The sequence below is a fragment of the Macaca mulatta genome, chromosome 4 (genome assembly GCF_049350105.2).
Source record: "Macaca mulatta isolate MMU2019108-1 chromosome 4, T2T-MMU8v2.0, whole genome shotgun sequence".
Classification (NCBI taxonomy): domain Eukaryota; kingdom Metazoa; phylum Chordata; class Mammalia; order Primates; family Cercopithecidae; genus Macaca; species Macaca mulatta.
In genome coordinates this window covers 11,610,393-11,629,102 of record NC_133409.1, presented here as the reverse complement: position 1 = coordinate 11,629,102, position 18,710 = coordinate 11,610,393, and the positions used below count along the sequence as shown (strand labels likewise).

General features: G+C 38.8%; 1 protein-coding gene across 2 annotated transcripts in view; it reads left to right on the top strand.

The window, feature by feature from the left end:
• SLC22A3 (solute carrier family 22 member 3) overlaps positions 1–18,710 on the top strand; it is a 101,049-nt gene that overhangs the window by 36,770 nt on the left and 45,569 nt on the right. For both annotated transcript variants that reach the window (XM_015137640.3, XM_077999223.1), the window contains exons 2-3: positions 9,096–9,199; positions 18,025–18,179. In XM_015137640.3, the coding sequence (XP_014993126.1) occupies positions 9,096–9,199; positions 18,025–18,179 (259 nt within the window). The remainder of the gene's footprint in view (positions 1–9,095; positions 9,200–18,024; positions 18,180–18,710) is intronic.

Sequence of the window (18,710 nt, the reverse complement as noted above, 5' to 3'; positions counted from 1 at the left end):
CTGAGCTCACTACATTCTCTGCCTCCTGGGTTCAAGCAATTCTCCTGCCTCAGCCTCCTGAGTGGCTGGGATTACAGGCACACACCACCAGGACCAGCTAATTCTTGTATTTTTAGTAGAGACGGAGTTTTCCCACGTTGGTTAGGCTGGTCTCAAACTCCTGACCTTGGGTGATCTGCCCACTTTGGCCTCCCAAAGTGGTGGGATTACAGGTGTGACCCACCATGCCTGGCCCAAATACTACATCATTTTGTATCAGGGACTTAAACTGTGGATTTTGGTATCCAAGGAGGGTCCTAGAACGAATCCCCAGATTATGGTCATCTCCTGAGGATGATTGTATATACATAAATTCAGGGTGTTTTACACCAATGGAATCATATTCCCAGTTTCATAATCTGATTTTAATTTTTACTCAGAATGTAAAAATTATTGATATGACATCTGTCCATCTCAATAAATATAGACAATAATTGGCTTAGTTCAGCAGAGAAACAAGAATCTCACACTAAGGGTGAGGAAGGCGGGAGACAGGAGCATTTGGGGAGGGGCAACTCGCAGCTTAGAAACCAGGAAAGACTCAGGTGTTTCTAAGCCAGGGGTGCCAGTGGGCTGAACAGAAGAGAATCGTGCAAGCTTTAAGAGGAGCATCCAGGTTCCCAGATCTCTGGTTCCCCTAAGCAGCCCCAGGGGTCTGGGAGGCTGGGTGGGAAGGGGATCTAAGTGTTCCCTCCACGACCTGCTGCTCGACTCCCACCTGCCTTCTACCCTCAGAATTTCTCTGCGGACCTCATTGTGTCTCTGCTCTCCTCTTTCCCACCCAGGGGAAGCCATCTCCACATGGTGGACTTTATCTGTGTGCCTCATCATGTCTCTCTCCCCTCTTTCCCGTGCAGGGAAAGCAGGCTGCACACAGCGGCCTTTCTCTGGGCTCCTCCTCTTGTCTCGCAGGCTCCTCCTCTGTGGCTTGTGCTCTCAGGTTCCTGGTGCATTTATCAAACCAGCGCTCCGGGTCCTGCTCATTCTCCTCCAGCCGCCGGTGTGCAGTTCCCTGCCTCCCAGTGTTCTTAAGTTCAGCAGTTATAATTTTCATCTCCAATGATTCCTTGGTGCAGGATGCTCCTTTTTCATGATTAATTCTCTCATTTTATCAATGCAACAGACTCTTGTGTCTCACTGAAAGTATGAATTCAGGTTTTTAGTTACTTCTTGTTTCTTGCGTACTGTTGTGCATGGAATCATTTTCTCCAGTTCTGCTGTTCTGAAGAATCGTGCTGAGCCTGCTGCCCTGTCTGGCCGGCATCTTCTCCTCATACTTGTAGATGGACAGAGTTTGTTCGGTGTAGTAGGTGCACTGCATTCTGTCATGGGAGACACAGTGCCTTGTTCAATTCTTTCGCTTCCCAGTCACTGTATTTTTTTCTGGTTGGCGGAGCTCAGCGGGAGATACCATGGGTTCAGGAGCTCTGGCCACTCTTCCTTGTGAGAGTTTGATGGGGCTGAACAAGACAGTTAGGGAAGGAGGTAAGCCCTCCCTTCAGGTGCTCAGCAACTGACCTCTGTACTGCCTGCCCCGTGGCCTCCAGTCCCTCAACACACACCTGCACCCAGGGCAAGCTTCCTCGGCCCTACTGTGGGCAGCTGGACCCATGGGCTCCTGCACAACCGGATCCCAGAATCCTCCCCGCAGCCTTCCTCTGCCTTGCAGCCAGTGCAGAAGCTGTTAGTGAAGGGGAACAGTAAAAGGGAGCCATAAATCCTTGTTCACCTCCCTCGCAGGCTCCCTTGCCTGGGACAGATGACGTGGCTCCTGCCTGCTCTGCTCTCTGTCAAAACTTCCCCAACTATTGGGTCTGTGGGCCTGACCTTTCTCTAGTTTCTATCTGTGGCTTGGAATTTGTGTTAATGTATCTTTCAGTTGGAATGGGGAGAGACAGGAATCCATAAATCTGTGACTCAGTGACCTTTAGGAATTGGAAGCCAAGGTCTATTTCTTACGGCTTATTTTGTTAATGTGCATAGCAGTGTCTCTCAATGCTTTGAACCCATGCTGTCTCTTGGGCTCTAGGAGAGGGTCTGCTCCATGCCTCTCTCCTGGCTCCAGCACCGCTGCCAGTCCTTGGCACTCTTTGGCTGGTAGATGCATCACCCCAATCTCTGTCTCTGGCTTCATATGACCTTGTTCTTGTATGTGGCTGTGTCTCTGTTTTCTCTTCTTCGAAGCATACCTGTCATTGAACTAGGGCCTGCTCTGATGCAGCAATATTTCATCTTAACTCATTACATCTGCAAAGACCCTATTTCCAAAAGTCAAAGTCTGAGGTTTCAGGCGGACTTAAAATGTAGGGTGTTGGGGCAGGGACACTAATCCAACAAAATATACTGAAATTAACTATCTTCCAGCAGGTAAATAGTTGATAACCTCTATATCAACTGCATATTAGACTAGATCCTATTTAATTGGACTGGAGTTGGGCTCAGGCATTTTTTCATTTACCTCAAGTAATTCTATATATATATTGTTTATTATCATCAGTATTACATCACTGATTATAATGCAATTGGTAACATTTGTTGGACAGTTACTATGTCTCAGGCACCGGGCTGAGTACTTTATATATATTATACCAATGACTCTTCATTCCAGCTCTTCGTCTTACAGATAGGAACACAAGGGTCAACAATGTTGGAAAATCGCCAGAGGACACAGAGCTGGGAGCAGCCAAGTCAAGACATCCAGGCTGTCTGGCTCCAGAACCGGGATTCATCTTTGCCAGGAGGACCCTGCACATATTTAGAAACTTTCATCTTCTTCTCATCTTTAGACAGTCTCAGTTATTTAGAGAAATCGTAAACATTTTAAGATGCGTAACTGCAAGCCTTCACTACAAAGAAATAAAACAGCCTGGACAGAGAGGGGCTGACGTATCACAAGATACACATCTTGTACAACCTGAGGATGAGTCACCAAGGGCAGAAGTTAATAAATGGCAGGAATTATTATTCAAACAGATTTAATACTTTCATGTCTCCCAGTTTCACAAGTTTAGACAAAAAGCGATGCATTTAGAAGACATCGCTCCATCCTATTTCAAAGCTTAGCTGCCTAACCTACAGTAAAGCCTGGTAGTTATGAACCTTAGAGAACAGCTTCTATGACAAGTGAGGATCTAAGAGCTTGTATCTCATAATGACGCCTCTCTGCATTAAACTAAATCTCCCTATTCTGGACAATCATTGCAGATCCCCTTGTTTTCCTGTCTTGGCCCTGGACCAACACTCCCTTCCCCATCAAAGGTAGGATGGGGAGAAGCGGCTGCCCAGCTTAAAACGCTGTACTTCCCAGCCACGTGCCAGGCACAACCTTGTTGGCACCCACGTTTCTGTCTCTGTGCCTAGGTCTGCTCCTCATCCTGTCTTCAGTGCCCTTCTTTTCCCTTTGATTTCTGTCTAAATCCAGCTCATTGTAGGACCTGCTCTGGTCCCACCTTCTTCAAGTCTCCAGCTGCTCTTGCCACCACGGGCCATTTCTTTGTCTGAGGTTCTCTTACATTTAGTGGATTCCATTCTGTTTAGATCTCAGCCGCTCTACATTTGCTTCACATAAATTGACCTTGGCTCCCAAACTATATAACAAGTTCCTCCCACGGGCAGAAACAAGGTGTTCCTCCCAGCCTTGTTGGCATAATGCCAGGCAAACCAAATTGGGGTGATCTCCAACATACCTGATGATTACTTTTTATACCTGCAGTATAAGAAGTGTTAACTTTTTGATATTAAATGAAAGTGCCCAAATAATGCTATCAGATCATGTTAAAATTTTTTCATGGTGACCTGAATTAATAACGACATCCTTTTTCCTCATGGAAACCCAAACTAAATAATTATTTATGATTACTATAATTTTTAGCCATTATTAGGCTCTGTTATGGTACTGTGTGGTTGATTAAAAATGGAAATTGCCCATGGAGGTCTACATGTCATTGCTTTGGCCAATACAAAATGTAGCCAGGAGCACACCACACCTGACAGTGTCAGTGATTATTATTATTATTATTGTTATTTTTAACATGAATGAAGACGTTAATGACTCCTGTTTTCAAGCTAAGAGCTGATTAGGAAAGGTTCCATTGACAACTCATCCCTAGAAAATTAAAACAGAAGCACATAGATATTGTAATTTGACTTCAGAGACTTCCTCCTCCTAGAACAATGCACATCGCAAATGAGTGCTATTTCTCATGGCTCATAACTAAAGTAAAATACTGTGCTATTGTCTAACCTTAGAATCTCTTAAGTGAGAATTTGTCAAAGAGGGCTAACCTAGACCCCAGTGGAAAAATCCAACTGATGGCCACCTGGATCCATTCCCTATGGTCCAAGGAGCAAATGAGGCCCCTCTCCTGAGTTTCTAAGCCTTTCGAATACTTGCATTATTTTCTCCCTTACTTCTTACTTTTGACCTTTGTAAATGGGAGATGTTTTGTTGCTCTTGTTTTAAGGATAATTTAGAAATTACAACTTTAGCATATATCGAACAATTACTTGTCCCAGTATTTCATCATTACAACTCAAATTAACATAATGTCTATTTGGATTTTAACAATGAAAAAAGCTAAGAAAAACCCTCACTTGGAAACCCTTCAAAAGTTTCTCATTTGGCTACAGTTACTCAGGCTTTCTGCAAAACGAAGCAATGTAATCCTTACATTATGAGAACAGTTGTTTGAGTCTTTTATCAGACTGACTTTCTGCTCACGCCAAAAGGCATTATTTTCTTTGTGTAAAAGTGACTTTGAAGATTAATAAGTAACAGAATGGGTACACATAGATTTATGAACATTTAAAATTGCTTAATGTTTTTGCATGTGTATGCTTTGAAAAAAAATAGGAGATGCCTCAGTTGTTCCACATAGATTGCCTTAGGAGAAGGACATAAATGTGCACCTTTGATTCAGACTTAAGTAAATTGTTGGTGATTCACAATGATCTCCCACTGACAAGAGGTGGGTTTTAGGTCTCCCTAGGAACTACACCAAGCTTTTAGTACTTTATATCAGAAAGAAGGACTTAGCCTGTGAAGCTCATGGCTTTGGTGCCCGCTAACCTCTCTTTAAACACGAAAGACACATCACAGGCCCAGAGCTGTTGCATCAGCAGGCAGGCAGCACGCTGAGAGCTGATTAGGAAGCGTCAGACCCTAGAGGCAGAGGTCTGTTCCCTGACTCTATGAGCGAGAGTCAACACCAAGCCCTTCAATCCTTGGGCCTGCAATTCCCTGTACAGGAAACACAAGCGTGTGTGGATGTGTGTGCATTTCTTTAGCAACACATACTTTGTTTGTTGTTTTATTTTCTACTTTTGAAAAATGGCAAGATCCCAGTCACAAAAACAGAAACCAGGCCACTTTGGGAGGCCGAGGCAGGCAGATCACGAGGTCAGGAGATTGAGACCATCCTGGCTAACACAGTGAAACCCCATCTCTATTAAAAAATACAAAAAAATTAGCTGGGCGTGGTGGTGGGCGCCTGTAGTACCAGCTACTCGGGAGGCTGAGGCAGGAGAATGGCATGAACTTGGGAGGCGGAGCTTGCAGTGAGCCGAGATCACACCACTGCACTCCAGCCTGGGCAACAGAGCAAGACTCCATCTCAAAAAAACAAGAAAACAACAACAACAAAAAAAACCAAAACAACAGAAACTAGGCTAGGTATTTTAACCAGAGAGGACTTTAATAAAAGGGTTAGGATTTGAGCTGTTTTGGAAGAGCTGAAGAAGAAGGAGAGGACAGAGGTCGGGAAGGACAGTTCCTGCAGTGTCTTGGTGGTCAGTCCCTGCCCTGCTGGGTGGCCATTACAAAGCTGGCACCTGTGGGACAATATCTCTTTGCCCCCATGTGGCCAGGCACGTGGGGCCCTGGCTGACTCCCACAGCCACCACTGTCAGTATTGGAGCTGGAGCTGCTGCCACAACCAGAAGCAGAATGTCCACTACCTCCCTCCTACCTTCTGATCTCGCGCTAGCTCCCTACTGGTGCAGCCTACACAGAACTCTGCCAGTAAAGGAATCTGAGAAATGTAGTCCCCTGAGGTACAGAAGACAACACAGAAGGGCAGGCAGTATCTGGCCCAGATGCCCATCATGAGCTTTAGAAAATGTTGTGTTATCGCTGCACTTTAATCATTGAAGTATTTATTTTAAATTAGTTCTTATTTACATATCGAATATGAGACAAATACTATTTGACTATTTATTTTATGGGACAGTCAAGAAGATAATCAGTATTATATTAAAGAATATTTTATGGGTTTAAAGAATATTTTGGGGGCATTTTAATTCACATAGTTCAAAAGCAGCTGAATACATGTATTAAAAGGCAAGCTCTTGATAGGCCTTGTATGTCATCTACAAAAAGCACCCCTGTTTCCCTAAGCTAGCTAACTCAGCTGTTTGAAGTACAGATGGAAGAAGTAAATTCTACTGTTTGGGTTTTTATATTTGACACTGGTTGATACTTTTCCAAAGTAAATATTGCATTTCTGCTGGTAGTTTGATTTCACTGTTTGCTTTCTGAAATTTTATGTACTTTTATTTTAGGTACATTCTTTGCCTGCTTAATTCCAATGAGAAATTATTTCAGATAGATAATCATCACCTTGTTTACTTAAAATAAAATTTTTGTACCTTGAAAAACCAAAATTGGTAATAAAAATCCTTTAAAATGACGATGATTACAACTATTACGCATATCTGTAAATCTCTTTACTTCTTACATCTCGACCGATCATCTCAGCAACTCTGTGAGAGGCCGACTACTACTGCCTCCAAATTTCTTCCAGCTATGTTAGGTGACAGGTCATTAGCTGTAAAATCAAGGCAAGAGGTTGGACTTTATAAGTAAATATGATACTTTCCTTATGAGTATGTATTTATGAGACTCCTCACAATTCATATTCCAACCACATTAATTTTCTCTTCATGCTAGGGTCTAATGCTGTGGTTAGACTGCAGCATGAAACTGGGGTAAGCATACCACTTGGAGATTTGAAAAGATGATCCCAGGAATTGTGGGCCTGGATAATTTTAAGGGAGCCAGTTTTCAGATCCTCAACTTACATTTGTCCTCTTTCCCATAACAAATTTGTCTAAGAACATGTCCCTCTTAAGGACGCGGGTTCCTATCCAAAATTGTACTTTTCCCACTTGGCAAAGTTAATCATGCCTCTCTCTCATCTCACTCTGAGGCACTGACTTGAAGTTTTAAAATCTGCAGGGCATCAAACAATGGGACAATTTGACATATTGTTCCAGTATTAGAAAAGTACCTTTCTTAATGTAAGACTAATTATAAGTAAATATAAATGACTAATGACTTAATCAAACAACTTTTTGTAAGTCTGATGGTTTCCATTTTTTTTTCCTTAGAGCAGAACTGTGGGAGAACTTACATGACATGCTGGCTAATAAAAAAATAATAATAATTTGGTGATAGATCACTGTGAATCTTGGCATATAGCTGAGAAGGAGGTTAAAGAATTGAGTAACATTTCTGTAACAGAACTCCCTCCATTCCCACTGATTTATTTATACGGAAAAGTCTTCTTGGCCCATAAATTTATAAAAATGAAAACCAGAAATAGAATTAATTTTGAGCCCTAACTCATTCTAGTAATAAATAATATATCCACTAATTTCATGACCTAACTAGAAAAACGTAGACTCCCTTAACATTTTTCTGGCCATGGAGATGTACATTTCTGACAAAATTTTACTTCTGCATAATAATTATTTCTTAAAATTTATTACATCTTATATTTTTTATCAATTATGGTCTAAAAGTAGTTGTAATTATAACCCAATCAGAAAAAAATCCAATATTTAAAGCCTTATTGCCACAGGAAAATTTTAAAAATTAAATGTCAATTTATATATGTAACTTATTGTACATAGAAGTATGGTGACAAAACCTATAAAACATTTTCTACACAAAATATATTACATTAGAATAAAAGTCTGTGGAAACGAAAATAAGAGTTCAAAGAGAAAAAAATTGATGTCAAATTTCAGACTGTTAAAGAACAGTCTGTTTATAGCAATCGGACACCTGCTATCAGGTGTCCGATTGCTATAATATTCATACTCTATTGCAGCCGTGCCTTCCTTTTTGGCACCAGGGACCAGTGTTGTGGAAGAATTATTCCATGGATGGAGGGAGTAGGGGTGTTGGGGGAGATGGTTTCAGGATGAAACAATTCTACCTCAGATCGTCAGGCATTAGATTCTCATAAGAAGTGCGCAACCCAGATTCCATGAGCAGCTCACAATAGGGTTCATGCTCCTTTGAGAATCTAAGGCTGCTGCTGAGCTGACAGGAGGCAGAGCTCAGGCGGTAATGCTCATGGCCCACTGCTGCTCACCTCCTTCTGTGCGGCCCGGTTCCTAACAGGCCACAAACTGGTACTGCTCTGTGACTCAGTGGTTGGGAACCCCTGTTCTATTCAATACACTAAAAAAGAATGATGTTGGCCAGGCACGGTGGCTCACTCCTATAATCCCAGCACTTTAGGAGGTCGAGGTGGGCAGATTACGAGGTCAAGATATTGAGACCATTCTGGCCAACATGGTAAAACTCCATCTCTACCAAAACTACAAAAATTAGATGGGCGTGGTGGCACATGCCTGTAGTCCCAGCTACTCAGGAGGCTGAGGCAGGAGAATCTCTTGAACCCGAGAAACAGAGGTTGCAGTAAGCAGAGATTACTCCACTACACTCCAGCCTGGTGACAGAGTGAGACTCCATCTCAAAAAAAAAAAAAAAAAAAAATGAAAAAAAGAAAAAGAATGATGTTATAACAACATTATTTTTAAATATCAGTATTTATAGTATACTGAAAATTACATCCTTTACAGTTATTTAAACTGACAAAGAATATTTATATGTTACTGTAAACATATGCATGTGATACATTTTCAAAATTTATTTAAGGAGTATATGAGCAAAAACGTTGACAGATCACTGATCTGTACAAAAGATAAGGTGTTTTGAAGATCAGCATTCTGGCATGTCTCCATGTGTGTTTTCTCTGTTTTCTCAGTTTGACCTTGTCTGTGTCAATGCATGGATGCTGGACCTTACCCAAGCCATCCTGAACCTTGGCTTCCTGACTGGAGCATTCACCTTAGGCTATGCAGCGGACAGGTAGACACCGATGTAACTGCCATTTTATGTCACTATAACACCATGCATTAATATGGGGAGAAAAATGTTTTCTGTTAACTATTAAAACAGTCTTTTTGCTAAATTCGCAAACAATTCTTGATTTCATCATTCATGACATTCACACTTGTTTGGTTTGACTAAATCTTTTCTTCTCAAACTTCATTTCCTTATTCCTTGAACTGCACAAAGGTCTGAGGCTATTCCCAGTAGGTCTGAGAGCATCGGAATGAAAACACAGACCTCCAAAGCAGGAACATCATAATTGGGTTGATGCACTGTTGTGCTGGATACTATAGAATCAATCAATTCGATGTGCTTCAGTAACAACTTACTGGTTGTGGTTTTATTAATTTAGTCATAAGATCGGCCTATTCCAAATTTGTTTCACCTAATTTTTTTAAAGATATCCTTATATTTTTTCTATAAATGTGAAACTCTGTGAAAAAAACATTTTTCCAAAATCCATTAAAGGAGTTTTTTTTCTATTATGTTGTATTCATAAATGCAACTGCCCAATGGCAGGCATGGTGAGTGTATATATTCAAGACAGTCATGCTTTCTATTTAAATTTTCTTCTTCCTTAACATTATTGATGCTAGTTATTGTATTCATGTTTAACTCTATTTTTATCCCAATTCTAACTATGAAAATACTTGCGGTAATTTAATATTCCTCTCTATCCCCCTTAGCAGGAGTAATAGGAGTATAGACTGGGAATCGCTGACTCATAGCCGTATCTGGCCTAATATTGTTCTGGTTAATCTATTCTGACTCATGGCCATATCTGGCCTAATATTATACTGGTTAATCCAGCCCAGCCCATGGTGGGTTCTTGTGACTGTACCATTCAGTGGGTGATACTAAGTGTACCTTTTAGAGAACTGCAAACAGCAATTAATTAGCTAATAGAGCAACAAAAGGTCCCACATCCTGTAGCCAATTGAAGATCTGAGTTTAATCAGAGCAGTGCTTCAAAATGGGTAGAGCCTTGAGTTTCATTTTCTGTCACTCTTTCTTTCTCTTTCATGTTTCTCTCTCGCCCTTTCCACAGCTGTTCTTTGCATGTGAGTTTCTGCTGGATCCTTTCGTGTGTGATGCCCTTTCCCTCTTTCTTCTTTTTATTGATGTCCTTTTCTCCTGTTCTACTTCTAGCTCTTTCAAGTTTCATCTTTCCTTTCCTAATTTTCCCTGCATGCCATTGTTTTTTTGCTGGCTACAATTTGGAACTGTGCAGTTTAAATATTTATTTATTTTGTTTTGTTTTTACTCTTTCTAATTTAGATAGTAGGTTTTGCTTCATCTGTGTTTTTTTTAATCTTACTCAGTCAGCAAACATATCTCCAAACTAAATTAACTTTACTAAAGTGGGGAATTTCCCCTACCTGTATTTTCATAAGTGATTGAGCATCTGTCCTCATACAGGACATGCTGCAGGAGGGGAGGGGCCAGACCTGGGAGAAGGAGGAGTCATGAATAACCCTGCCTCCTGCATTTGGCTTCTTGTCTTCCACCATATCCATTATTTATACATGTGAAGGAAGAACAAGAGATAACTTAATAGGCCATTTGTCAATGAGAGTACAATATAGGAAGGGTGGAAAGTGAATTTGAAAATCTAGATTGGGGCTTCTGGATTCCGGTTCAGCATATAAGGAGCTTAGAATTTGCCACTCAGCCTTGACAACAAGTAAAATGCTGAACAAACTGAAAAATCAATAATTCTTCTTAGATCCATAAGAGAAGTGAAAGCACAGGGCAAACTGCTGCCTTCAGCACCACCCTGTCCCCCGCCGGCCCCACTAAATAGAAAGACAGGAGAATACAGAGAATCGTAACACAGGCACAGAAACCTCCTTGAGAGAGCCAGGGTAGATAAACATGAGCTGTAATTGATGAATTCCAAGAGGATCAGTGTGGATGGCCTGGAGGATTAAAAACTCTAGAGGGACTCACTCAAAGGAGGGCCCAAGCTTTTGTGATTGTTTGTTTGTTTGTTTGTTTGTTTTGCCACCTGAAGCTCTACAAGGTTATAAAGGAGAATATTAAGGAAAATTCCTCATGCTCTGGCAGCCAGAGGGGAAAAGGAACAATTTTGAAATATGCCAGAACATTGTTCTTAACAACGTCTGCCCTCAGGAGAAGATGTTTAACCAGAGCCTAATCTTCTGGGGTTTTCTGAGAGCCTCACTGATCTGGGGGAAGGGCAATACCAACTCCAGCCCCTTCTAGCCTTACAGGTAGAGAAAGAGAAACACCAAATTCTAGCCTCCTCTAACTTTTAATTTGGAAGAAGGGAAATACTCAGCTCCAGCCCCCTCTAGCCTTTCTCCCCTAGTTAAGAGGAGAGGGATAGAGAAGCACTTGTGAAGTTCACTGGTTAGAGGCATAGGTTCACTAAAAGACTGAGAGCTACTCATAGAACCACAGAATGCCTTCCCTCCCCCAACACCTCACCACATTACTAAAGGTCTATTTACAGCAGTTTCATTTACCCAGTACACCATGTCCACCTATCAAGAAAAAATTACAAGGCATACTAAAAGCCAAAACACACACACACACACACACCACACACACACACACACACCCAGTTGAAGAGACAGAGCAAGCATCAGAACTAAATTCAGATATGGCAGGGATGTTGGAATGATCAGGCTAGGAATGTAAAACAACTATGCCAAGAAGTCTGATGCATAAAGTAGCATGCAAGAACAGATGGGCTATGTAAGAAGAGAGATGGAAATTCTAAAAAAAGAAACCAAATGAAATGCTAGAGATCAAAAACACTGTAACAGAAATGAAAAATGTTGTTACTGGGCTTATTAGGAGATTGGGCATAGCTGAGGAAAGAATCTCTGGCCTTGAGGATATCCCAATAGAAACCTCCAAAACTGAAAACACACACACACACACACACACACACACACACACACACACACACATACAAAATAACAACAACCTGAAAAAGCAGAACAGAATGTTCAATAACTGTGGGACAATTACAAAAGATATAATATTTGTGTAATAGGAATACCAAAAGGAGAAGAGAGAGAGAAAAATAGAAAAAATATTTTAAACAATAATGACTGAGAATTTTTCAAAATTAATGTCAGACACCACAGATCCAAGAAACTCAAAGAAAATCAAGCAAGATAAACATAAAAAAGTATACTTAGTTATATCATAGTCAAACTAAAGATAAAGGAAAAATTCTGAAAGAAGAGGGGCAGAATCTCTTACTATAGAAAAAGAGCAATGATAAAAATTATATCTTACTTCTTTTCAGAAACCATGTAAGCAAGAAGAAAGTGGAATACTTAAAAGTGTTGAGAAAAAATTCCAATCTAGAATTCTATACTCTGAAAAGTTATCATTTAAAAGTGAAGGAGAAATAAAGACTTTGTTAGACAAAAATTGAGGGAATTTGATGCCTTGTAATAAATATTAAAAGAAATTATTTAGAGAGAATGAAAATGATCTCGGTTAGAAATCCAGATCTACATAAAGGAAAGGCGTTGGAGAGGAATAAGTGAATACACTGTTATCTGTTAGGTCAATTAAGAATAAGAAAAATATGTTTCTTATTTAGTAGCAATGACTAAAAAACGATTTTTTTAAAAAAAAAAAACATGACTGATATGCTAAAAATGAAGAAAATGTGGAATCCTATAAACTGCTGTTCAATTAAACTACAAAAGCCAGAAAAAAGTGTGGAATACAAACATAAGAATAAAAAACAAGGGAAACAAATAGAAAATGGTAACGAATATGGTGGACATTAACCTAACCATGTCAATACTCACCTTAAATGTAAGATGGTCCAAATGCACCAACTAAAAGACAGAGATTTTCACAGTGGATCAACAAACAAGACCCAACTATATACATTGGCTACAAGAAATACACTTTAAATATAAAGACACATATACATTAATAGTAAATGGATGGAGAAAACTATACCGTGATAGCAGTAATCAAACTAAAGCAGAAGTGGCCATATTATTATCAGCAGAGCAGACTTCAGAGGAAGGAAAGTTATCAGGGATAAAAAGGGGCATTAAATAATGATAAAGGGGTCAATTCTCCAAGAAGCCAATAATCCTTAATATCTATGTGCCTAGTAGCAGAGCATAAAATTATAAGAGGCAAAAACTGTAATAAAACTGGAATGAGAAATAGATTAATCCACTATTTCACTGGAGACTTCTACATCCCTTTGTCAGAAATGGTCAGATTCAACAGGTAGAAAGCCTATAAAGATATAATTGAACTCAACAGCATCGTCAATCAACAGAATATAATTTTCATCTTTAGACAATCTTATCTAACAACAGGACAATTAACAGTTTTTCAAGTTCTCATGAAATATTCACATGCAATATTCAAGATAAATCACATTCTGGGCCATAAAACATATATTAGCAAATGTGAAGAAATAAAAATTATACAATGTCTGCTCTCAGACCATAGTGGAATTAAACTAGAAATTCATAACAAAAGGATAGACGGAAAATTCCCAAATACTTGGGGATGAAACAACACATTTCTAGTAACACATAGGTCAAAGAAGAAATCTCAAGAGTAATTAAAAAGTATATTAAACAAAATGAAAATGAAAACACTCAAGACTTTTGGAATGCAACAAAAACAATGTTTAAAGGGAAATTTATAGCATTGACTACATATATGAGAAAAGAGGAAATATATAAAATCAATAATCTAAGCTTTCACCTTAGGAAACTGGAGAAGTAGAGCAAATTAAACCCAAGGCAAGTAGAAGAAAAAAAAAAAAACAAATTAGAGCAGAAATCAATAAAATTAAAAACAGGAAATCAATGGAGAAAATAAAACCCAAAGCTGGTTATTTGAAAAGATAAAAAAAATCAATAAGCCTCCAGTCAGACTAAGAAAAAAGAAAGAAGAGAGAGAGAGAGAGGTGGAAGACATAAATTACTAATATTAGAAATAAAAGAGGGGACATTTTGACCAATCCCATGGACATTAACAGGATAATAAAGAAATACTATGAACACTCTGTGTTCACAAATTTGATAACCTACATGAAATGGACCAATTCCTTGAAAGATTACAATCTACCAAAACTCACCCAAGATTATATAGACACTCTGAATAGGGCTATATCTATTAAATAAATTGAATCAATTGTTAATTACTTTTCAAAACAGGAAGCACCTGGCCCAGATGGGTTCACAGGTGAATTTGCCAAACGTTTAAGGAAGAAACTCTACCAATTCCCTAAAAACTCTTTACAAAGATAGAAGTAGGAGGATTGTTTACTAACTTATTCTGAGACCAGCATTACATTAATACCTAAACTGGACAAAGACATTACAACAAAAGAAAACTACAGACTAATATATCTCATGAACGTAAGTGCAAAAATCCTCAACAAAACTTTGCAAGTAGAATCCAATAGTGTATAAAAAAGTTATACACCACAACCAGATACCGTAGCATACCAAGTGTGTAGTATCCCAAGTACATAAAGCTGGTTCAGCATTCTAAAGTCAATTAATGTAATCCATAACATCAACAAACTAAGGAATAAAAAATGACATGATCATATCTTTAGATGCAGAAAAGTGTTTGTCAAAATCCAACATCTATATATGACAAAAGCTCTCAGTAAAGTAGAAATATAGGGGAACTTCCTCAACTTGTTAAGGAATGTCTATGAAAAAACCTACAGTTAACATCGTACTTAATGATGATAAACTGTATAGAAGCTTTCTCACTAAGATCAGAAACACGGCAAATACGTCATCTCTAATAACTTCTTTTCGATGCCATGCTGGAAGCCCTCACTAATACAATAAATAAGACAAGTAAAGAAAAAAACAGGTATACTGATTGGGAAGGAAGAAATAAAAACTGTCTTTGTTCACAGATGGCATGATTGTCTATGTAGAAAATCAAAAGAATTAACAACAACAACAACAAAAACCTCCTGAAACTAATAAGTGAGTATAGTTAAGTTGCAGGGTACAAGGCTAATACACAAAAGTCAACTGCTTTCCTATGTACCAACAATGAACACGTAGGATTTGAATTTAAACACACAATGCCATTTACATTAGCACCCACAAGAATACACAACACTTAGATATAAATCTCAGCAACATATGTACAAGATTTATGTGAGGAAAAGTGCAAAACTCTAATGAAAGAAATCAGAGATGATCTAAATAAATGGAGAGATATTCAACATTCATGGATAGGAAGACTCAATATCGTCAGGATGTCCGTTCTTCCCAACTTGATGTATATATTCAATACAATACTAATCAAAATCCTACAGAGTTATTTTGTGGATATTGACAAACTAATTCTAAAGTTTATATGTAGAAACAAAAGACCCAGAATAGCCAACACAGTATTGAAGGAGAAGAACAAAGCCAGAGGACTTGACACTGCCTGACGTCAAGACTTACTGTAAAGCAACAGTAATCACGACAGTGTCGTATTTGTGAAAGAATAGACCTCTACCAATAGTTCAATGGAATAAAATAGAAGGCCTAGAAATAGACCCACATAGATAATAAATATAGTCAACTGACCTTTGACAAAGCAGAAAACAAATGGTACTGGAACAACTGGACAACCACACGCCAAAAAAAAAAAAAAAAAAAAGAGAGAATCTAGACACAGACCTTACACCCTTTAAAAAAATGGATCACAGACCTAAATGTAAAATACAAAACTATAAAACTCCTAGAGGACAGGATAGGAAAAAATCTAGATGACCTTTTAGATACACCACCAAAAGCATAATCCATGAAAAAAGAATTGATAAGCTGGGCTTCATTAAAATTAAAATTTTCTGTGCTGTGAAAGACGTTATCAAGAGAACAAATGAAATGACAAGCCACAGACTGGGAGAAAATATTAATAAAAGACAAATATTTGATAAAGAACTGTTAGCCACAATATATAGAGAACTCTTAAAACACAACAATAAGTAAACAAAAAACCCAACTAAAAAATGGGCCACAGACCTTAACAGATACCTCACCAAAGAGAGTATACAGATGATGATAATAAGCATATGAAATGATGCTCTATGTCATATATCATCTGGGAAATGCCCATTAAAACAGCAATGAGATACCACTACATACCCATGAGAATGGCCAAAATCCAGAGCACTGCCAACACCAAATGCTGACTAGGATGTGGAACAACAGGAATTCTCATTCATTGCTGGTGAGAATGCAAAATGAAACAGTGACTTTAGATGACAAAATTCTTACACATGTTTGTAATTCTTACAAAATTAAACAAACTTTTACTATATGATCCAGCAGGTCTCCTCCTTGGTATTCCAATTCCAACCCAAAAAAGTTGAAAACTCATGTTCACACAAAACCTACACATACATGTTTATAGCAGCTTTCTTCATGATTGCCTAAACTTGGAAGCAACCAAGATGCCCTTCCGTAGGCGAATGGACAAACTGTGATACATCCAGACTATGGAATATTATTCCATACTGAAAAGAAATGAACTATCAAGTCATGAAAATACATAGAGGAAACGTAAGTACATAATTCTAAATGAAAACGCTGATCTGGAAAGGCTACATACTATAAGATTTTAACTATATGACATTTTGGAAAAAGCAAAACTATGGAGACAGTAAAAAAAAAAAAGAAAGATCAGTGGTTGCTAGGGAGTGGGGAGAGGGAGGGATGAATAGGCAGAGCACAGAGGATATTTAGAGCAGAGAAACTATCCTGTTAGATACTTTAATGGTGGATACGTGTCATTATATACATGTCAAAACACATAGAATATGCAACATCAAGAGTGAACCCAAAGGTAAACTGTGGACATTAGGTGATTATGTGTCCCTGTAGGTTTGTCAATTGCAGCAGGTGTACCACTCCCATGGGCAATGTTAACGAGGAGAATGCTGTGCATGTGTAGGGGCAGGGGACACAGAGTCCACTAAAAAAATCTAGATAAACTAAGGCTATTTCCAACTCTACTCTGCTGACTCAAGCAAGATGCTATATGTACCTATTTTATGGAAATTTTTATGAATTTGTCATAGATGTCATAGAATCAAACCTCTTAATGGATATTGTTAGCAAACATTTACCAGACAATAATTTGACACCTCTATGCTGAACCAATTAACACCAGACTCTCAGAATGCTGTGCATGATACCTTGTTCCTTTTCCTAAACTATTTAATAACACTTATGCCAATGGTGAAAATAAAATACAGAATTTAGGAACCACTGACATTGCCTGTGAACTTTGTAGTTTATAAAACGCTTTCACATTCACATCTTATTTGATCCCCTCTACAACCTACCTCTAGGAAAAAGTGGAAAAAACAAAAACAAGCAAGCAAAACCTTTGTTTTGAAGACCTTAGGAATTAGTCCAAGGTCTTATGACTGGTAGATGGTTGAGGTGAGATTCAAGGCAAGGCCTTCTGGCCATAACACACCATTGCTCCTTCTTTCTGCCTCTCTGTCCTTATGACTTGACACATAAGAAATGTTAGAAAGTGTCAAATCCTTACCACTGGGGAGACTCTACGTGAAACAATAGTTTTAAGGAGGGTCATCTTTTCAGAAACTGCAATCACAAAGGATGCATTCTGTGCTTTAAATTTTGTGATTCCAGCCTGGGCAACATAGTGAGACCCTGTCTCTGCAAAACATTTTTAAAATAATATAATAATATAATATGATGTCATATTTTATGTTATATTTTCCCATTGTGTTGAAGAAAATGTTTAAGGCGAGCTCTTTTCCTGTCTTTCTCAAAAAGGTATGGCAGGATCGTCATTTACTTGCTCTCTTGCCTTGGTGTTGGCGTCACTGGGGTTGTGGTGGCCTTTGCACCAAACTTCCCTGTGTTTGTGATCTTCCGCTTCCTGCAAGGTGTGTTTGGAAAGGGGACATGGATGACTTGCTACGTGATTGGTAAGACATTCTTACACCATCTTCTCTATTTGGAAACTAGGGCCAGATGGCCAACAAGTGCTAGTTAATCAACCTTCCTCTTCCTCATGTGTCCTTTAACAAAGGAGGTTTCACTGCAGCTACAGTAATTATTTCTGCAGATAGGAGAGCTCAGAGGTAGGATTCTGAGTGCTTTAGAAACTAAAATACCATCTTACTTTGGGAGCCAAACATAGAATATTATAAAACACTGGGGCAAACTACTTTTAAGTACTTCTATACTGATATAATATGGTTTCTAGCTTTGCTTTATAAGAGATTAATTTTTATAAAATCTCAGTAGCTTCTTGAGGCATTTTTAAAGCATTTTGTCTGCACTGTGTTCTGTGGTACAGTTTGAGATTACTTTCCTGTGTTCCCAATTCTCCTCTTTCTGTACAAGTGGGGAACTTTTTACTATGGGAGAACTATGTTCTAAAAATGAGAAGTTCATTTGTGACCCTTGGATATCTTCTACAGCCAGAAAGTTTGACCTTCTGGGGATGGAAGAAG